The sequence below is a fragment of the Pongo pygmaeus genome, chromosome 9, assembly GCF_028885625.2.
Source record: "Pongo pygmaeus isolate AG05252 chromosome 9, NHGRI_mPonPyg2-v2.0_pri, whole genome shotgun sequence".
In the NCBI taxonomy this organism is placed as follows: Eukaryota; Metazoa; Chordata; class Mammalia; order Primates; family Hominidae; genus Pongo; species Pongo pygmaeus.
Window position 1 is genome coordinate 6,830,835 of NC_072382.2, and position 19,670 is coordinate 6,850,504.

At 41.5% G+C, this 19,670-nt stretch overlaps 1 protein-coding gene across 4 annotated transcripts in view; it reads left to right on the forward strand.

Annotated features, from left to right (window-relative positions):
- The window catches only part of CHKA (choline kinase alpha), a 68,831-nt gene that overhangs the window by 13,062 nt on the left and 36,099 nt on the right, over positions 1-19,670 (forward strand). For all 4 annotated transcript variants that reach the window (XM_054437744.2, XM_054437746.2, XM_063670821.1 and 1 more), the window contains exon 2: positions 11,646-11,757. In XM_054437744.2, the coding sequence (XP_054293719.1) occupies positions 11,646-11,757 (112 nt within the window). The remainder of the gene's footprint in view (positions 1-11,645; positions 11,758-19,670) is intronic.

The window sequence follows — 19,670 nt, forward strand, 5'->3', positions numbered from 1 at the left end:
GTGATTCTCTGTATCTGCCTGTCTGTCTGTCCAATTTGGGAGGCAGCAGTTTCCCCCTTAACCTCATTTCTTTTTTTTTTTTTTTGAGACAGAGCCTTGCAGTCACCCAGGCTGGAGTGCAGTGGCATGATCTTGGCTCACTGCAAGCTCTGCCTCCCAGGTTCACGCCATTCTCCTGCCTCAGCCTCCCAAGTAGCTGGGACTACAGGCACCCGCCACCACGCCAGGGTAATTTTTTGTATTTTTAGTGGAGACGGGGTTTCACCGTGTTAGCCAGGGTGGTCTCGATCTCCTGACCTCGTGATCCTCCCGCCTTGGCCTCCCAAAGTGCTGGGATTACAGGCGTGAGCCACTGCGCCCAGGCACCTTATTTCTTTGAGTTGATTTTTCAGTTCATTCAGCTTTTTACATGTTGTTAGGATCAGGTGGCGACTTTTAAGCTTCTTACATGCTGGACTAGAAACCAGAAGGTTGAGTGGTTGAGTGGTATTTTTCTTTCTTTCTTTCTTTTTTTTTTTTTGAGACAGGGTCTTGCTCTTGCCCAGGCTGGAGTGCATTTGTGGGATCATAGCTCACTGCAGCCTGGAATTCCTGGGCTCAAGCGATCATCCCACCTCACCCTCCTCATTAGCTGGGACTACAGGTACGTGCCACTGCACCCAGCTAGGAGTAGAATTTAAATAATAATAATAATAAAGGCACGTCTTCTGTTATCTATCATATATTGCTTTCAGTGATGCCCACGTTGTCCTTCCTGTTCTCCCCTCTGGTGGAGCCCCGTCAGCCTGTCTAGCGTCCTTCCAGGACCTCTCCATTCTGTGTCAGTGGCAGGGAATCTCCTCGTTCTGCTGCGTGCTGGGGCACAGCCCTTGTCTTTAGTTTTCCACAGTGAGATCGTAATTTTCATGTCTTTCATAATGTATTTACACATCTTAATGTGCCTAGTACTCTTTTTGTCGAGTATTGACTGGGAGTCAGCGTGGGCTAGAAGGGATGCAAGCACTTTATCAGAAAGTGGGAGGGGGTACTTCTGACCATGCCTGGTGGAAGGACCTCCTAGGTGGGAAGGGTAGGCAGAGGCATGCTATGTTCCAAGGACTGTGCTAGGGACAGTGGCGGCTTGAAATTTGTATTTTAGAAACACTTTCTAAGGTGGCCTGGGGGATAGCATAGAGGAGAGAGGGATCAAGAAGCTGGGAGACCAGAGAGGAGGCTGCTGTAGTGGGGGTTGGGGGAGGATGTACATTTGGGCAGGAGCATTGAGAATGGAAAGGAGGAGAGAATTTGGGAGATAGGGAGAGGACCAGGCCATTGGAAACGAGGAAGATTTTGAGCCTGGGTGAGTGGGAAAAGGGCACTACTGTTAACTGAAATAGGCAAATCAGGAGGAAGAAATTATTTTGAATAGAGGAAGGAAAAGATTATAAGTTGGGAATCAAGCTAGAGAACAAATTGGTGTTCAAATTTTGGGGAAGGAAAAATAGGTAAAAACTGCAGAAAGTGATAAAAAGTAAAGGAATAATGGGGTGATTTTATACCCCCACCTCGCCACTTGGTAATGTTTGAACATTTTTTTTTTTGAGACAGGGTCTCACTCTGTCGCCCAGGCTGGAGTGCAGTGGCTCAATCTTGACTCACTGAAACCACTGCTGCTCAGGTTCAAGCGATTCTCCTGCCTCAGCCTCCCAAGTAGCTGGGATTACAGGTGCCTGCCACTGCGCCCGGCAAATTTTTGTATTTTTAGTAGAGACGGGGTTTCACCATGTTGGCCAGGCTGGTTTTGAACTCCTGATCTCGTGATCCACCCGCCTGGGCCTCCCAGAGTGCTGGGATTACAGGTATGATCCACCATGCCCGGCCAGACGTGTTTTTTATTGTTACCATGTTGGTGGCAGCACAGCTGGCATCTAGTGAATAGAGGGCAGTGTTGCTGCTAAACATTCCTGCAGTACACAGGACAGCTTTGCCCCTCAGCAAAGAATGACCTGGCCCCAGATATGAAGCGTCAAGGCTGAGCCGTGCTGGAGTAGAATTCTTAAGACTGAGCTTTATCCTTTCTTCCTTCTGGCATCCTCTTAAATATTAACCTTTGCTTTGCAATTGGTGCTGATAAGTGAACAGCTCATATGATCTCATGTAATTTTCGCAGAAACTTCTGTTAGATACTGCTACATTGTTCTATGGTGTGAAAACAGACTTGGAGGCCTGCCCAAGGTCACACAGCTATTTTGTGCAGAGCCAGCACTCCACCTGGGCTGGACTGGTCTTTTTTTTTTTTTTTTTTTTTTTTTTTTTTTTGGAGGCAGGGTTTTTGTGTTGCCCAGGCTGGAGTGCAGTGATGTGATCACGGCTCACTGCAGCCCCAACCTTCCAGGCTCAAGCGGTCGTGCCACCTCAACCTCCCAAGTACCTGAGACCACAGGCTCATGCCACCATGCCTGGCCAATTAAAAAAAAAAATCTGTAGAGATCAAGTCTTGTTATGTTGCCTAGGCTGGTCTGCAGCTCTTGGGCTGAAGCAATCCTTTCACCTTGACCTCCTGAAGTGTTGAGATTGATTATAGGTGTTAGCCACTGTGCCTGGCCTAGCCTGTTCTTTTAATGGTACCTCCTGGCTTTTCTTGTGTTCAGAGAGCTGGGGGTTAAGACCGTCCTGATTACTCCGTAGAGATGCTGATGTTTTACTGCAGCACTTTTTTTTTCACCTGAGCCATAGCTGCAATTTGAATTTTAGATGGTTAGAAGAAATTTTTCAAAAGTCTGCTTTTTTTCTTATTTTCCTTGTGCTCTAAATTCAGTAGCTGTTTTGATATTATGCTGTATTCTCTTTTCTATGTAGCCAGCCCTATGGCTTAAAGATCATTTTTCTGTTGAGACACTGGTTATGTCGTGATTTTTTTTTCTTTCTAGTCATTTTGACTTTTAGATGATAGTCATGGAACTGCCTGCTCTATTTTCTCCTAGGTCCAGGCCCTCAGCCTTGGGGACTAAGCCCTGTATGTGCTGGACTGGGTGCCCTGTGACTTGTAGACAGTTTGCAGGGCTTTCAGTGGCTTTTTTGCTTTTCAGCAAAATACAGTTGGTTAGGTCACTTCTTATCTTAATTTATCAGGTGGAAATCTTTGTGTTACAGGTTGGAGCAGACAGTTCCTCAGGTTTGTCATCTGCCTAAGCATTCATTCAGCTGATTCACATACATGAATCCCAAAATATCCCCGTTGCTAAAAATGACAGGGGAAAAAACCCAAATAATTAAAAATAGATAGATGTTTGACATTAGAGTTGGCATATTTCTTTCTTTTTCTTTTCTTTTCTTTTTTTTTTGAGATGGAGTCTCACTCTGCTGCCCAGGCTGGAGTACAGTGGCCTGATTTCGGCTCACTGCAACCTCCACCTCCCATGTTCAAGCGATTCTCTTGCCTCAGCCTCCTGAGTAGCTGGGACTACAGGTGTCCGCCACCATGCCCAGCTAATTTTTGTATTTTTAATAGAGATGGGGTTTCACCATGTTGGCCAGGCTGGTCTTGAACTCCTGACCTCGTGATCCACCCGCCTCAGCCTCCCAAAGTGCTGGGATTACAGGCGTGAGCCACCGTGCCTGGCCTAGAGATGACATATTTCAAGACCTTGGGCAGCCTACTAAGTTGTTGTATCACTGTAGCATGTAGCATGGGTTTTTCTTGTTTTACAGTGCTATAGAATGTAACAGGCATTAAATAATCTCTTTTTTTTTTTTGAGGTGGAGTTTCACTCTGTCGTCCAGGCTGGAGTGCAATGGCACGATCTCAACTCGCTGCAGCCTCCGTCTCCCGGGTTCAAGCGATTCTCCTGCCTCGGCCTCCTGAGTAGCTGAGATTACAGGCATGTGCTACCACGCCTGGCTAATTTTGTATTTTTAGTAGAGACAGGGTTTCACCATGTTGATCAGGCTGGTCTTGAATTCCTGACTTCAGATGATCTGCCCGTCTCTGCCTCCCAAAGTGCTGGGATTCCAGGCGTGAGCCACTGTGCCCGGCCAGAATTTTATAATTTTATAACCTGTGTATTTGATGTAAGTGCTGAAACATTGGAGCATTATTCATAATGTTTATAATTGACATGTAATAATTGTACATATTGATCGGATGCGGTGGCTCACGCCTGTAATCCCAGCATTTTGGGAGGCCGAGGCGATTGGATCACTTGAGGTCAGGAGTTCGAGACCAGCTGACCAACATGGTGCAACCCTACCTGTACTAAAAATACAAAAATTATTAGCTGAGCGTGGTAGCGGGAGCCTGTAATCCTAGCTACTCAGGAGACTAAGGCATGAGAACCGCTTAAACCTGGGAGGCGGAGGTTGCGGTAAGCCGAGATTGCACCATTGCACTCCAGCCTGGATGATAGAGCAAAACTCAGTCTCAAAAAATAATAATAATAATAATTGTCCTATTTATGGGGTATAAGGTGAATTTATTTCTTCCATCTGACTATAATATCGTACCAGTTGACCAACCTCTCCCTGTCTCCCCTCGCCTCCCCTTGCCTCTGGTAAGCACTATTCTCAACTTCCATGAGATCAACTTTTTTAGATTCTACACAAGTGAGATCACATTGTTACTGTCTTTCTGTGCCTGACTTATTTTGCTTAATATAAGTACTGTCCTCCAGGTTCATCCATATTGTCACAAATGACAGAATTTCATGCTTTTATAAGGCTTAATAGGATTCTACTGTGTATATATACCACATTTTCTTTATTCATCTGTTGATGGACACTTACACTTATTCTATAATCAATTGATGGCTTTTGTGACTAGTGCTGCAATATACATGAGAGTGTAGATGTCTGATGTACTGATTTCATTTCCTTTGGATGTATTACCAGTAATGGGATTGCTGGATTTTTAATTTTTTATTTTATTTAATTTATTATTTTTTATTTTTTTGAGACTGAGCCTTGCTCTGTCTCCCAGGCTGGAGTGCAGTGGTGCGATCTCGGCTCACTGCAACTCTGCCTCCCGGGTTCAAGTGATTCTTGTGCTTCCTCCTCACAAATAGCTGGGATTACAGATGTGCACCACCATGCCTGGCTAATTTTTTTGTATTTTTAATAGAGACAGAGTTTCACCATGTTGGCCAGGCTGATCTCGAATTCCTGACCTCAGGTGATCTGACCGCCTCAGCCTTCCAAAATGCAGGGATTACACGCATGAGCCTCTGCGCCAAGCCTGGATTTTTTTTTTTTTAAACTTGCTTTGATGAGCAGGAGCTGGATCTTAATGGTAATTCTGTTTTTAATTTTCTGAGGACCCTGCATACTGTTTTTCATATCTGTAGTAACTTACATTGCCATCAACAGTGTGTAAGGGTTCCCTTTTCTCCACATCCTTGTCAGCGTTTGTTATCTTTTATCATTGATAATAGACAGTGTAATAATGACTAGTGGTGTTCAGCATTTTTTCATATACCTGTTGGCCATTTATTTAATTTTTTTTAATTTACTGAGACAGGGTCTTGCTCTGTCACCCAGGCTGGAGTGCAGTAGCACAATCACAGCTCATTTGCAGCCTCAACCTCCCAGGCTCAAGTAATCCTCCCATCTCAACCTCCCAAGTAGTTGGGACTGCAGGCACGTGCTACCTACCACACGTGGCTTTCTGGCCATTTATTTGTCATCTTTTGATAAATGTCTGTTGGGTCTTTTGCCTTGTTTTTGTTATTGAGGGATGGAATCTTGCTCTGTCATCCAGGCTGGAGTACAGTGGTGCATTCATAGCTTACTTCAGCCTCAAACTCTTAGGCTCAAGCAATCCTCCTGTGTCAACCTCCCAAGCTGGGAATATAGGCACACGCCACCATTTAGGGCAAATATATATATTTAAACAGGGTCTTGCTCTGTCACCCAGGCTAAAGTACAGTGCAGCCTTGACTTCCTGGGCTCTAGTGATCCTCTTGCCTCAGCCTCTTGAGTAGCTGGTGTCCATTTTTTAATTGGTTTTTCCTTTCTTTGCTGTGAGTTCCTTGTATATTTTCTATATTATCCCCTTAACTGATGTATAGTTTGCAAATAGATTCTTCCATTCTGTAGGTTGTTTCTTCACTCTTGTTTCCTTTGCTGTGCAGAAGCTTTTTGGTCTGATATAATCCTATTTGTTTATTTTTGTTCATGTTGCCTGTGCTTTTGAGGTCTTTTAAAAAAAATTCCTGGCTCAGACCAAGGTCATGAAGCTTTTCCCCTATGTTTTCTTACGGCAGTTTCATAGTTTCAGGTCTTACTTTAAGTTTTCGATCCATTTTGAGTTTATTTTTGTATATGGTGTGAGATAAGGATCTAATTTCATTCTTCTGCATGTGATATCCAGTTTTCCCAACACTGTTTATTGAAGAGACTGTCTTTTTCCCTATTGTATTCTTGACACTTGTTGAAAATCAGGTGGCTGTAAGTGTGGGTTGATTTGTGGGCTTTTATTCTGTTATATTGGTTTCTGTCTGTTTTTATGCCAACACCATGCTGTTTTGGTTACTATGACTTTGTAGTATATGTTGAAGTTAGGTAGTGTGATTCCTCCAGCTTTGTTCTTTTTGCTCCAGATTGCTTTGGCTACTGGGGTCTTTTGTGATTTCATATAAATTTTAGGATTGTTTTTCCTATTTCTATGAAGAACGTCATTGGTATTTTGATAGAGATTGCATTGAATGTATAGCTTGCTTTGGGTAGTATGGACTTTTTTTTTTTTCTTTTCTTTTTTTTTTTTTTTTTTTTTGAGACAGTCTTGCTCTGTCGCCCAGGCTGGAGTGCAGTGGCGTGATCTTGGCTCACTGCCACCTCAGCCTCCTGAGTTCAAGCGATTCTCCTGCCTCAGCCTCCTGAGTAGCTGGGATTACAGGCGCCCACCACTATGCTCAGCTAATTTTTGTATTTTTAGTAGAGGCAGGGTTTCATCATGTTGGCCAGGCTGGTCTTGAACTCCTGACCTCAGGTGATCCGCCACCTCAGCCTCCCAAAGTGCTGGGATTACAGGCGTGAGCCACACACTTGGCCAGTATGGACATTTTAACAATATTAATTCTTCTAATACATGAACATGGGATATTGTTCCATTTATTTGTGTCTTCAGTTTCTCTGATCAATAAAGTTTTCATTGCAGAGATCTTTCACCTCCTTGGTTAAATTTCTTTCTTTTTCTTTTCTTTTTTTTTTTTTTGTTAGCTATTGTAAACAGGATTGTTTTCTTGATTTCCATTCCAGATAATTTGCTATTAGCTGGCATGCAGTGGCATGATCACAGCTCACTTACTTCAGCCTTGACCTCCTGGGCTCAAGTGATCTTCCCACCTGAGCCTCCCATATAGAAATAATACTGCTACTGATTTTTGTATGTTGATTTTGTATCCTGCAATCTTACTGAACTTATTAGTTCTCATAGTTTTTTGGTGGGGTCTTTAGGATTTTCTATATGTAAGATCATGTTGTCTGCAAACAGGGATAATTTAACTTCATTTCCAATTTGGATGCCTTTTATTTCTTTCTCTTGCCTAGTTCTTCTGGCTATCAAGAGAAGCTGAAATGATTCATTTCATTTTTGCTCAACAATTTATGTAAAATAACCTCTTTGGACCAGCGCGGTGGCTCATGCCTGTAATCCCAGTACTTTGGGAGGCCGAGACAGGTGGATCATGAGGTCAGGAGATCGAGACCATCCTGGCTAACATGGTGAAACCCCGTCTCTACTAAAAATACAAAAAAATTAGCCCGGTGTGGTGGTGGGCGCCTGTAGTCCCAGCTACTTGGGAGGCTGAGGCAGGAGAATGGTGTGAACCTGGGAGGTGGAGCTTGCAGTGAGCCGAGTTCACGCCATTGCACTCCAGCCTGGGTGACAGAGTGAGACTCTGCCTCAAAAAAAAAAAAAAAGAACCTCTTTATACTACTTGTTATTCCCTTAGTATTCTGTTTTAAGGAATCATGGGTTGGCAGTTAGTGATGCGTGCACCACTGGGTGTGGAGGGGCAGGGGTGAGAATTCCTGCCAGCAGGTACTTCCTGCTCTTTTCTGTTTCCTTCCTGTCATTGTGTTGAGTGTGGAATAAGTGTGTTATTGTCACTGTATTTGAGATTTTGCTTGAGTATCTTGTGCCTTTCATATATATGTGTGTGTGTGTGCATATATATATATATATATATATTTAAATTTATTTATTTATTTATTTATTGGAGATGGTGTTTCGCTCTTGTCCCCCAGGCTGGAGTACAATGGCACGATCTCAGCTCACTGCAATCTCCGCCTCTCGGGTTCAAGTAGTTCTCCTGCCTCAGCCTCCCGAGTAGCTGGAATTACAGGCACGTGCCACCATGCCCGGCTAATTTTTGTATTTTTAGTAGAGACAGGGTTACACCATGTTGGCCAGGCTGGTCTTGAACTCCTGACCTCAAGTGATCTGCCTGCCTCAGCCTCCCAAAGTGCTAGGATTACAGGCATGAGCCACCACATCCAGCCCATGCCTCTCATATCTAATTATGACTTATAAAGCTGTTTTGCCAGGTGATAAAGTTTGTGGTTTCAAAACTTCTTGCAAATCCTTGAGAGCTCCTGGGGTTTTACTTGAGAGGATATTTTTGACAAATTATATGATAAATTGAACTGTTACATTTTTGCTACCATTTCTGGCATTTCTTCCCACCACATTTTATTGTTCCTGGTCGTATTATTATTTGACTCATTGGTAGCTAGCTTTTTTTCTAGGTAAATTTCTCACAGTTTGGGTTATTGGTGCCAGTTACCTTGCTTCATTTATTTTGGCTGTCACTAAAAAATAATTGACAATTTATTCACTAAAACCTATTGAACAATAGAGGCTACAGGTAATACAAAGCAGTTGAAGGGTTTCCAGGTTGTGAGCTTGTTTCTGGCCAAGCTAGTCTGCCTTCCTTCTTTAGCAGTACGGGGGTAAACTTTGAATCAGGTTACACAATTTAGAACAGTACTTCATCTGTTTGCTTTTGCATTTGACTGAGATTTCCAGAGTATGTGACCGGAAGAAAAACTAGGGCTTTTAACTGTTTTAATGCCCGTTCTGTTGCTTGGTAGCCAGAAACCCATGTTGGCTGTGACCAGACGCAGCAGGGGGATTCTGATAAGCCACACAGTTGAGGTGCCACCCCAAGTTTAGCAGAAAGGTTAAGGCTGCTTTTGGTTCCTTTGATCTACACGCTGTCGGCCTGCTTCACAGCTTGCTTTGGGAAGACAAGAACTTTGGGTTCCCTTTTATTTTTGTTCTTTTTAACTAAGGTAGACAACCTTCTGGGAAAATAGATCCTGACTCTTGCTGTCTTGTTCCTAGAGACTCATGATGGTTTTTCATTTTAAGTAACCTTTGAAAAAACCTCTTAAATATGTCTTACTTAAATCTGGGAAAAAATTGTGCTAGAAGCACGTTCAAATTTTTTATTTGGTAAGAAAAAAATGAGATATAGTTCACATACCATACAATTCACCCATTTAAATTGTACAGTCCAGTGGCTTTTAGTGTAGTCACAGATAGTTGCAGCTGTTAACAACAGTCAGTTTTAGAACATTTTCATCTTTCAAAAAGAAACTTTTAGCTATCATCCCCTACCCCTAAGTACCCCTTCCCACCCCAGCTCCTGGCAACCACTAATGGACTTCATAGATTTCCTTGTTCTGGACAGTTCATATGAATGGAATCAATATAACATGTGGTCTTTTGTGACTGTCTTCTTTTACTTAGCATAATGTTTTTAAGTTTCATGTAGTATATATCAGTACTTCGTCCTTTTTTATTAAAACTGTGGTAAAATAAGGTCAGGCATGGTGTGCCTGTAATTCTAGCACTCTGGGAGGCCGAGATGGGTGGATCACCTGAGGTCAGGAGTTCCAGACCAGCCTGGCCAACATGGCAAAACTCCGTTTCTACCAAAAATACAAAAATTAGCTGAGCATGCTGGCATGCACGTGTAATCCCAGCTACTTGGGAGGCTGAGGCAGGAGAATCGCTTGAACCTGGGTGGTGGAGGTTGCAGTGAGCCAAGATTGTGCCACTGTACTCTAGCCTGGACGACAGAGCAAAACCCTCTCTGAAAAAAAAAATAAATAAATAAAATTAAGTAAAATTGTGGTAAAATAAGCAGCATTAAAAATACCATTTTAACAATTTTAAAATTTATAGTTTAGTGGCATTAAGTACATTCATTGTTGTGCTACCATCACCACCATCCGTCTCCAGAATGTTGTCATCTTCCCAAACTGAAACTCTGTACCCATTAAACTTAAACCAACTCCCCATTTCCACCTAGTTACCCTTATTTTTAAAAATTAATGAGCTCAATCAGAATCTGTTTTCAGTTTTAAGCCACTAAATTTGTAGTAATTTGTTATAGCAGTAATAGGACACGGAGATGTTTGTGTCATAGAGGTTTTTAGAGAGTAGTCCTGATGGAAGGTGATTTTGCAGCTCACGCAGCTCCTATGACATTTTCTTTTATCTTTTCTTTTTTTTTTTTTTTTTTGAGATGGTAGTCTCACTCTGTCGCCCAGGCTGGAGTACAGTGGCGCGATAACGGCTCACTGCAACCTCTGCCTCCTGGGTTCAAGCGATTCTTCTGCCTCAGCCGCCCAAGTAGCTGGTATTACAAGGTGTGTGCCACCACACCCGGCTAATTTGTATTTTTAGTAGAGATAGGGTTTTGCCATGTTGGCCAGGCAGGTGTCAAACTCTCGACCTCAGGTGATCCACATGCCTTGGCCTCCCAAAGTGCTTGGATTATAGGCGTGAGCCACCGCGCCTGACCTCCTATGACATCTTTAATGTGGCACATGGTGCTCACCAGCTTTGCCTCCTATCTCTTTGACAACTCTTCATGGTTAGTTACAAGCAGGGACTCTGGAGCTATATGCCTGGGTTCGATTCCTTGCTTAGCTACTTACTTGGTATGTGATTAGAGTATTGAGGTCTCCTGTTTCATCTGAAGGCTGTGGTAACCAGTTAATGTTGGAAGTTTTTTGAACAAGCTCCTAGTCAAAATCAGTTGACAGATTTTTAGTAACACTAGCGTAGAAGATCTTGGAACTATTAATACATATCAAATGGAAAGCCCTAGAGAAGAAGGTTTAAATATTGCCTCAAGATTATTATTATTTTTTTTGAGACGGAGTCTTGCTCTGTCGCCCAGGCTGGAGTGCAGTGGTACGATCTCGGCTCACTGCAGGCTTCGCCTCCCGGGTTCATTCCATTCTCCTGCCTCAGCCTCCTGAGTAGCTGGGACTACAGGCAGCTGCCACCACGCCTGGCTAATTTTTTGTATTTTTTTTAGTAGAGACAGGGTTTCACTGTGTTAGCCAGGATGGTCTAGATTTCTTGACCTCGTGATCCACCCGCCTTGGCCTCCCAAAGTGCTGGGATTACAGGCGTGAGCCACCACGCCCGGCCCACACAGGCAATTTCAAAAACGCTTCCCCACCTCTACTGCAGAAAAACAGAAAGGGAATGTCTGTTTTTAATGTGACTCATGGAGTTAAATTGAGAGAATAAATCGAGATAAGATGAGAACAGTTCTTGCGTAACCCTGACTTTTCATCCATATTTATCCAAGAAGAGTGATTTAGCTCACCTGTAATAAAGATACTTGCTGTCCTCTTATTTCTGACAGAGGTGGCCTTAGCAACATGCTGTTCCAGTGCTCCCTGCCTGACACCACAGCCACCCTTGGCGATGAGCCTCGGAAAGTGCTCCTGCGGCTGTATGGAGCAATTTTGCAGATGGTGAGTTGGTAGGCTACTTTGGGAGGGGGGGATCCTGTTAACATTTTAAATCCTCTTTCCTGAGATACCTTGGAAAGAGATTTTAAATACTTTAATGGTGTTACTAAAGATATTTGAGTATATTGCTTTTACTTTTACTTTAATTGGGCTGCACAGCTTGGTTTGCATTCTAAGTTAATTTGTGTTTTTTTTAGTTATTGTTTATTAGTAAACTAGTGCAAGTATTCCCAGTTTTACATCCAGAGAAGGTACAACGTTGGTTAAATCTTTAATAGTGCTTGATGATTCTTGGTTCTACATATTGATTAAAATTTTCAGCTCAGATTTAGATTGTAAAGTTCTAATGTGGAGAAGGTATTGTTTTTGTAACATAATCCAAAAGATTTTAGAGGATAGTCCCAGTTAACAAAGTATGATCTCAACGAAGCTGAATTTAATAACTGTTTCTCTGAGATTTCTTTAAAACTTTGAGTTGTTTGTTACAGTCATAATCTTTCTAAAGTTTTATATTTCTTAAATAATCTAATTCTTAATTAAAATACCTATTGAATTATCCAGTTATAGGATATCCCAACTTGTCTGGGTTTATTATTATTATTATTAATGTCATGAATTTACTATTACATTGAGCACAGTAGAAATATTAGGCTGATATATATATATATTTTTTTGAGACAGAGTTTCACTCTTGTTGCCCAGGCTGGAGTGCAATGGCGCGATCTCAGCTCACTGCAACCTCTGCCTCCCGGGTTCAAGTGATTCTCCTGTCTAAGCCTCCCAAGTAGCTGACGTTATGTGTGCCACCACGCCTGGCTAATTTTGTATTTTTTTAGTAGAGACGGGGTTTCACCATGTTGGTCAGGCTGGTCTCGAACTCCTGACCTCAAGTGATCCACCCGCCGTGACCTCCCAAAGTGCTGGGATTACAGGCATGAGCCATTGCACCCGGCCAGGTTGATGTATTTCTCTGGTAGGATTTTTTTTTTTTTTTCCTGAGATGGAGTCTGGCTATGTAGCTCAGGCTGGAATGCAGTGGCGCGATCTCGGCTCACTGCAGCCTCTGCCTCCCGGGTTCAAGCAATTCTCCTGCCTCAGCTTTCCGAGTAGCTGGGATTGTAGGTGCGCCGCTATGCCCAGCTAATTTTTGTGTTTTTAGTAGAGACAGGGTTTCACCATATTGGCCAGGCTGGTCTCAAACTCGTGACCTTAGGTGATCTGCCTGCCTCAGCTTCTCACAGTGCTGGGATTACAGGTGTGAGCCACCACGCCTGGCCTGTGGTAGGATTTTGATACCTGTTCCTTTTTTGTTTTTTTTTTTTGCGACAGAGTCTTGTTCTGTCACCCAGGCTGGAGTGCAGTGGCGCAATCTCGGCTTACTGCAAACTCTGCCTCCCGGGTTCACGCCATTCTCCTGCCTCAGCCTCCCGAGTAGCTGGGACTGCAGGCGCCTGCCACCACACCCGGCTCACTTTTTGTATTTTTAGTAGAGATGGGGTTTTGCCATGTTAGCCAGGATGGTCTCGATCTCCTGACCTCGTGATCCGTCCACCTTGGCCTCCAAAGTGCTGGGATTACAGGTGTGAGCCACCGTGCCCGGCTGTTTTTTTTTTTTTTTTTTTTTGAGATGGAGTCTTGCTCTGTTGCCCAGGCTGGAGTGCAGTGGTGCAATCTCGGCTCACTGCAAGCTCCGCCTCCTGGGTTCACGCCATTCTCCTGCCTTAGCCTTTCAAGTAGCTGGGACTACAGGCATCTGCCACCACGCCTGGCTAATTTTTGTATTTTTAGTAGAGATGAGGTTTCACCATGTTAGCCAGGATGGTCTCGATCTCCTGACCTTGTGACCCGCCCGCCTTGACCTCACAAAGTGCTGGGATTACAGTGCCTGGCCCTGATATCCATTTTAATCTTCTTTGGAAGGGCCCATTTTTATCCTAATGAAATAGAGCAGAGTAGTTTTCAAACTAAATTTTTTAAAAGACCGGCCTATTTCAGCTCAATCTAAAAAGCAGATCATATCCATATGATATTTGATTATATGTTTAGAAATATTAAAGTTCAAATTGGCAGTCTAGATGTTAATTCATTAAAAAAATTGTCATAATGTGAAGAAACCCTTTTAATGGATAGCTTTTCCTTGACTCTGTCAAGCTGTGGAAATGGTTAAGATCTAAAAATGCTGGGAACAAGTTAGTATGTTTGAAGGTGCATAGCTGTTCCACACACGTGTGCACTTGGTGAGGATATCTGAGGTCACTTTGTCATTAGGTGCAGATAGCTGGCATCCAGCTAGGACAACAGTTGATGCTAACTGAAAACTCAGACCCCTTGCTGTTAATACACAAGCAGAAAAGATTCTTGTGTTCACCATGCAGCTTGGGTTTTAAATTTAATCAAGTTGCAGTTTCAAAGTATAGTTTTTGAAATCTTTCATTGTTATTTTGGCACTTTTACTGATGTGCCTTTATTTTCTTAGACAGGGTCTCACTTTGCCACCCAGGCTGTAGTGTAGTGGCACAACCATGGCTCACTGCAGCCTCGACCTCCTGGGCTCAGGTGATCCTCCCACCTCAGCCTCCTGAGTAGCTGGGACTACAGGAGTGAGCCACCACGCCAGCTAATTTTTGTATTTTTTGTAGAGGCAGGGTTTCACCATGTTTCCCAAGATGGTCTCAAACTCCTGGCCTTAAGTGATGCACCCGTCTAGTCCTCAAAATGCTAGGATTACAGGCATGAGCCACTGCGCTTGGCCTGGTATGTCTTGATAGTCATTTTTTCTTTGAGGACTGTTTATGTTCTGCAACAATTAAGTCCCATTTCTGCTGTTTTTTTGTGTTTTGCATTTATACAACACTTTTAGAATAATAAGTAGATGCTGAAATTACATGTGATTTAAAACTATTGTTTAAATCTGATTTATGAGGCTTTCATTTCTAACTTAAATAAGAAGCATTTTAAATGTGTTACAAGGTGCTCCTCTGTGGTCTAGACTAACCTGGGAGTTTAATCCTGTGCTCTAGAACAGTGCTGTAGTGATGGGAGTAATGGAGGGTTCTGCATCTGTGCTGTCTGATACACTTGTCATCAGCCACATGTCACTAACGAATATGTGGAATGTGGCAAGTGTGGCTGTTGAACTGAGTTTTAAATTGTTTTTAATTTTAATTAATTTAAATTAAAATAGTCACATGTAGCTCGTGGCCACAGTGTTGGACAGCCCAGCTCTAGAATGTTCTGGTTTATTATATGAGTCACTTAGTAAAAGCCAGCTGCAGCATAGCCTACTACCTGGCAATTAGCCTTCCTCTAATAAAGATTCATTGTCAATTGTTAGTCTTTTTTCCATTTTGAAATTTTAGCAGTCTGGAAGTAGTACCTGACAGTAGTTAAATACAGTAGAAATGTCTGGAAATAAAATTTGCTTGTACAGAATTCTATGTCCCGATTTATTTCTAAGAAAAAAGACTCTTAAGTAACTAAGAAAAATAAAAAGAATAATTTAAGCCACTTAAAATGTAATTAACTCTTACCAAACTAATAGAATGGCATATGTTTTACATATAATTCCAATTTGGGGGGAGGTACCCTACATTTAGCTTCTCAGTTATATTTTTATTAGGCAAATGTTAAATGAGTTTCCATTCCTGAAGCTATATCTACTGATGTAAGGTGGAAACCATACTTGAAAGCACCTTGGATAGAAAGGGAAATTAGGGCTGGGCATGGTGGCTCACTCCTGTAATCCCAACACTTTGGGAGGCCAAGGCAGGTGGATTGCTTGAGTCCAGGAGTTTGAAACTAGCCTGGGCAACATGGCAAAACCCTATCTCTATAAAAAAATAGCTGGGCGTGGTGGCATGTGCCTGTGGTCCCAGCAACTTTGGAGGCTGAGGTGGAAAGATCTCTTAAGCCCAGGAGGTGGAGATTGCAGTGAGCCAAGATCATGCCACTGCACTGCAGCCTGGGGGACAGAGAGAGACCCTGTCTCAAAAAAAAAAAAAAAAAAAAAAACAACCAAAAAAAACTGGGTGGGAAATTAGTAGTTTTCTATATGGATAGTAAGCATACCTCTGATAATCTGACAGTTGACATAGACAACAAACTGATTTTTGTTAGAAAAAAACTATTTCTTTGCTTCTTAGGTGGGAATCTATATTTTCAATATAATTATTCAGTTGGTCGAGTCTTTAGTTCAAACACACTTTTTTGGTTGTAGTTTAAACTTAGTAAACCATGAAGCTTAGAGTCTCAGAGTTATTTGGTTTCCTAGCTCTGCGGAGTTTAGCAGTCATACTTGTTGCCAGTTAAGAGTTTCAGATATTAATGGCCATTGGAGACTGTTGGTCATTGGGAGTACTGTGACAACATGAGGAGGGGAACCAAAATCAAGAACTCCAAAAGATGGCTATGGTACAAAAGAAGCAAAGTAGAGAGCAGGCTTAGAAGCTTCTAAGATGCGAGCCAGGCAACAGCTGCTGTGTGCTTTAGAAGCTGAGCTGCCACACACTGTGCCGGGGATTTTAAATTCCTTTCCAAATATTTTCAAATCAGCTTTAAAGTTTCTATTATTTATTTTTGCTGTGATCTAGGTGTGATGAAATTGCTGATGTATAGCCAACTCTTTAGAATGAATCTGGCCTATAATGGAAGGAGATATTTATGGTCTACAATGAGGGTTTTGTTCCTATCACAACAAAAAAAGCCAGAATTTATGATAAATTGTCAGGATTGATAAAAAATTGTCAAGATTTGCATTAATTGAGAGATGTGGCGGAGCAAATACAGAGCCCCAAATAATAAATCACATTACTTTCATAAAATTATGGGTTAAAGAGAGAATTAAATATAGCATGACTCAAATCTTCTGCTTTCCTTCTTTTTGCTCTATGTTGTAGGAAAGCATACACATATCCTATACATGTATGTGTACTTATATAAATATAACTGGTATCTCCCAAGCCAACTTTATAAATGCAGCTATAGCGTCCTTTAAGGTGGGCTAGAATTCACTCCTTCTTTGAAAAATGTTAATTGAAGACTACTGCACAAATAATAGGCCTATGTATTTTCTCAGAGTATTTTGCATTTTTCCTTAATTATATGACAGATTTAGTTTAGTATGTCCCTTCTTTCCATTTCTCTTCCTTGTTTTTAGCTTTTGAACATTTTACCTCTGTGAGAATCAGAGGTGGTAACATTTTACACGTTCTTTGATCAGCAAATGATTTACAGGTGACTTGGTTTAAAATAACTAGATGATTCTCAACTTTCTCATTTTTCTTCATCTTGGCATTATAAGATGTCTGATTTCCTTTATTTCCATAGTGACACTGAAATGACTGCTCTTTGGTACAGTTCTCTAAGGTTAAGTGCCAGAAAGCCAAGGTAAAACTTTCTGATTGGGTTCAGCCCCACAGCTTCTGTCCCACAAACATCTGTCTCTTCTAGCCCCTATTTCTATCTAAGATGAGACGGAAACAAACTTCCTGACTGTATCCTGGAGTTTTTGTTTAGGATTTGTGTTAGTTTTAGGGTGCTTATGAAAATTCCTGTGTTTGGCAAGGTCAAGAATGGGTCCTTTTGAAAATATGAACAAGATAAGACACACACAACTATACAATATTATTTGTAGGAAATCATTAAACATAAAAATATTGGTCTGATCTTAAAATAATGCATGTGAGTATAATTTAGTGTCTGTTTTACATAGACTGTCTTTAATTTTAATGGAAATGAGGTTATTTTCATTAGCTACATAGATTATGAAAATCAAACTCAACTGTAGAACTACCCTGAACTAAAAGAGAATAATTTAATAGAAGTTTTGAGAAGTAATAGTTCAGCCTTTGCATTGTGGAAAGAGATAGAATTGCTAGAAGAGAGCGTAAATGTATAAAATTAGCTATAAATGTAACTTGATTTTTTTCCTTTCTGATACTGGGAAGGAACATGAGCTCTGCAACGTCCAGTAGCAGCCTTTTCAGAGAAGCAAGTTTGGCTGATTACAAATAACCAGTTTGCTTATTTATCATGAATTGTGGAAGACACAAATGTCAGTACGTATTGTTCATTCAATGTAACCTGTGCCAGTTGGCGGAAGTCTCAGAGGATTGCTTTGTCCCTTCCTCTGTCAGAACAGTGACTCTGTGTTAAGCCACTTCCTTATGTGCATGAATGGAGAGATTTGGCCTCACCGTTATGAGCGGTCTCACAGGCATGAACGTTTATAATACACATCAAAGATCTCTCTTGAATGTTGTCTGGAAAATTGTTTTTGTTTGTTTTTTGAGTAATAGAAGGCTAATATTAGTGCTTGTTTGAGTACTAACCATAATAAAGGCATCAAGGCACAACGCAGATATGTATTAGCAACTCAAAAGAGTCAAATCTGGACACTGTCCTTTTTGAATCTAGAAAACAAATGTCTTCCTCCCTATTTTCTCTTAGCCCCAGTTTAATTAAAAAGCCACAATAAAATATGGAATAACTCATAAATAGTTAATATTAAACTACCAGCTACTGAGAAATCAGTTGCTAAAACTATTTCTTTATGTTACTAAGGTCACACCATGCAAAGACCAGCATTGCTGGTACTCCTTGAAGGAGTCATGTCCCTGGTAACTGAATTCTGTGAATTGCCACTGTTTTCCTCATTGTGTTAGGATCATTAGGAATTTAAGTTGTTCTGTTCATTCTGTTTTAAAAAAATTCCCTTATACTTTTGAGTATGGTTTAATTCTCTGTTCCTAAGGCAGTCAAAACTTCCTTCTCAGAAGTAAAACATTTTTCTAGTGTTGTGTGTTCCCATTTGGTCTAACCTAATATTTCTTTAGCTGATACTCTCCCAAGATAGTTGCCAAATTACTACCAATAGTCCTTCCATACCTGCTTTGGTGCCTTCTTTTGATAACCAAATAAACCACAGACTACTATGTCTAATTTTTATATATTCAGAGTGTCTTTGTCTTGCTGGTATTAAATGTTTGGGATTTATAGCATGAAGCCAATGCGGATTTCTGGTCCATGGAACGATGGTTTGACCGCAGCCCACCCCTCTTTGGGAAGGAATGTCTTTATGTTGGGTGGAGTGAAGGGCGTTGGGGGTAATGTACCACTTTAGCTGTATGTGCATGTGTTCTCTGCTGCAGGCTTGTCCATGCGATCGTGCCTGGAGCACTCTGGTTTCCAGGTGACAGACACGATTCACGGTATAGTATGAGACCTCTGAAGTTGGAGCATTCTCTACAGCTTTAATTTCTTTCTTTTAGTTCTTGGATTCAAGAATTGCTTTTAAAAAAGAAAGTTGTAATGCTTGTTAAGTAGCACCAGCTACAGTTTGTGCTGTGCTTAAAGAGGTACAGTGATTAAGATTTCAGAATGTTGTGTAATAAATATATCACTTTTTTTTTTGTCCAAAGCAAATCAGATTCCTTTCTTCTGTTTCCTCAGTAGAAAATGACAAACATTTAGGAATTTTAGAAATTTATGGGCCTCGACTTGATAACTTAATTGAAGTAATCAAGTTCTTCCTTCATATCACTTCCAGCATTAAGGAAACACCATATGTATTTTGATATTTTGGTCAGAATTAGAAACAAACATTCTTCTTTGTCCTTACCAGTCAGTATACTTTCATATGTCTTGGCTGGGTACCTGAGACCTTAGGGAGCTCTGCAGTGCTGACTTGATGTAGTGAAGGCACACTTCCTGTAAAAGTGTTGCTTGCAAGTCAACCCTTGAGATACTTAGAGGGAAGGTATTTTATTTAGTCTTGGAAGTCTGAGGAGTGTTGGGTCAGCAGGTTGCCCTAGATCAGACATAGATTTTGAGAAGGTCCTGAAATAGGCCTTTTTAAAACCTGGGCTTCCACTCACCTGTCTTTCTACTGGCTTATGTTGCCTAAAGTGTTTTAGAAG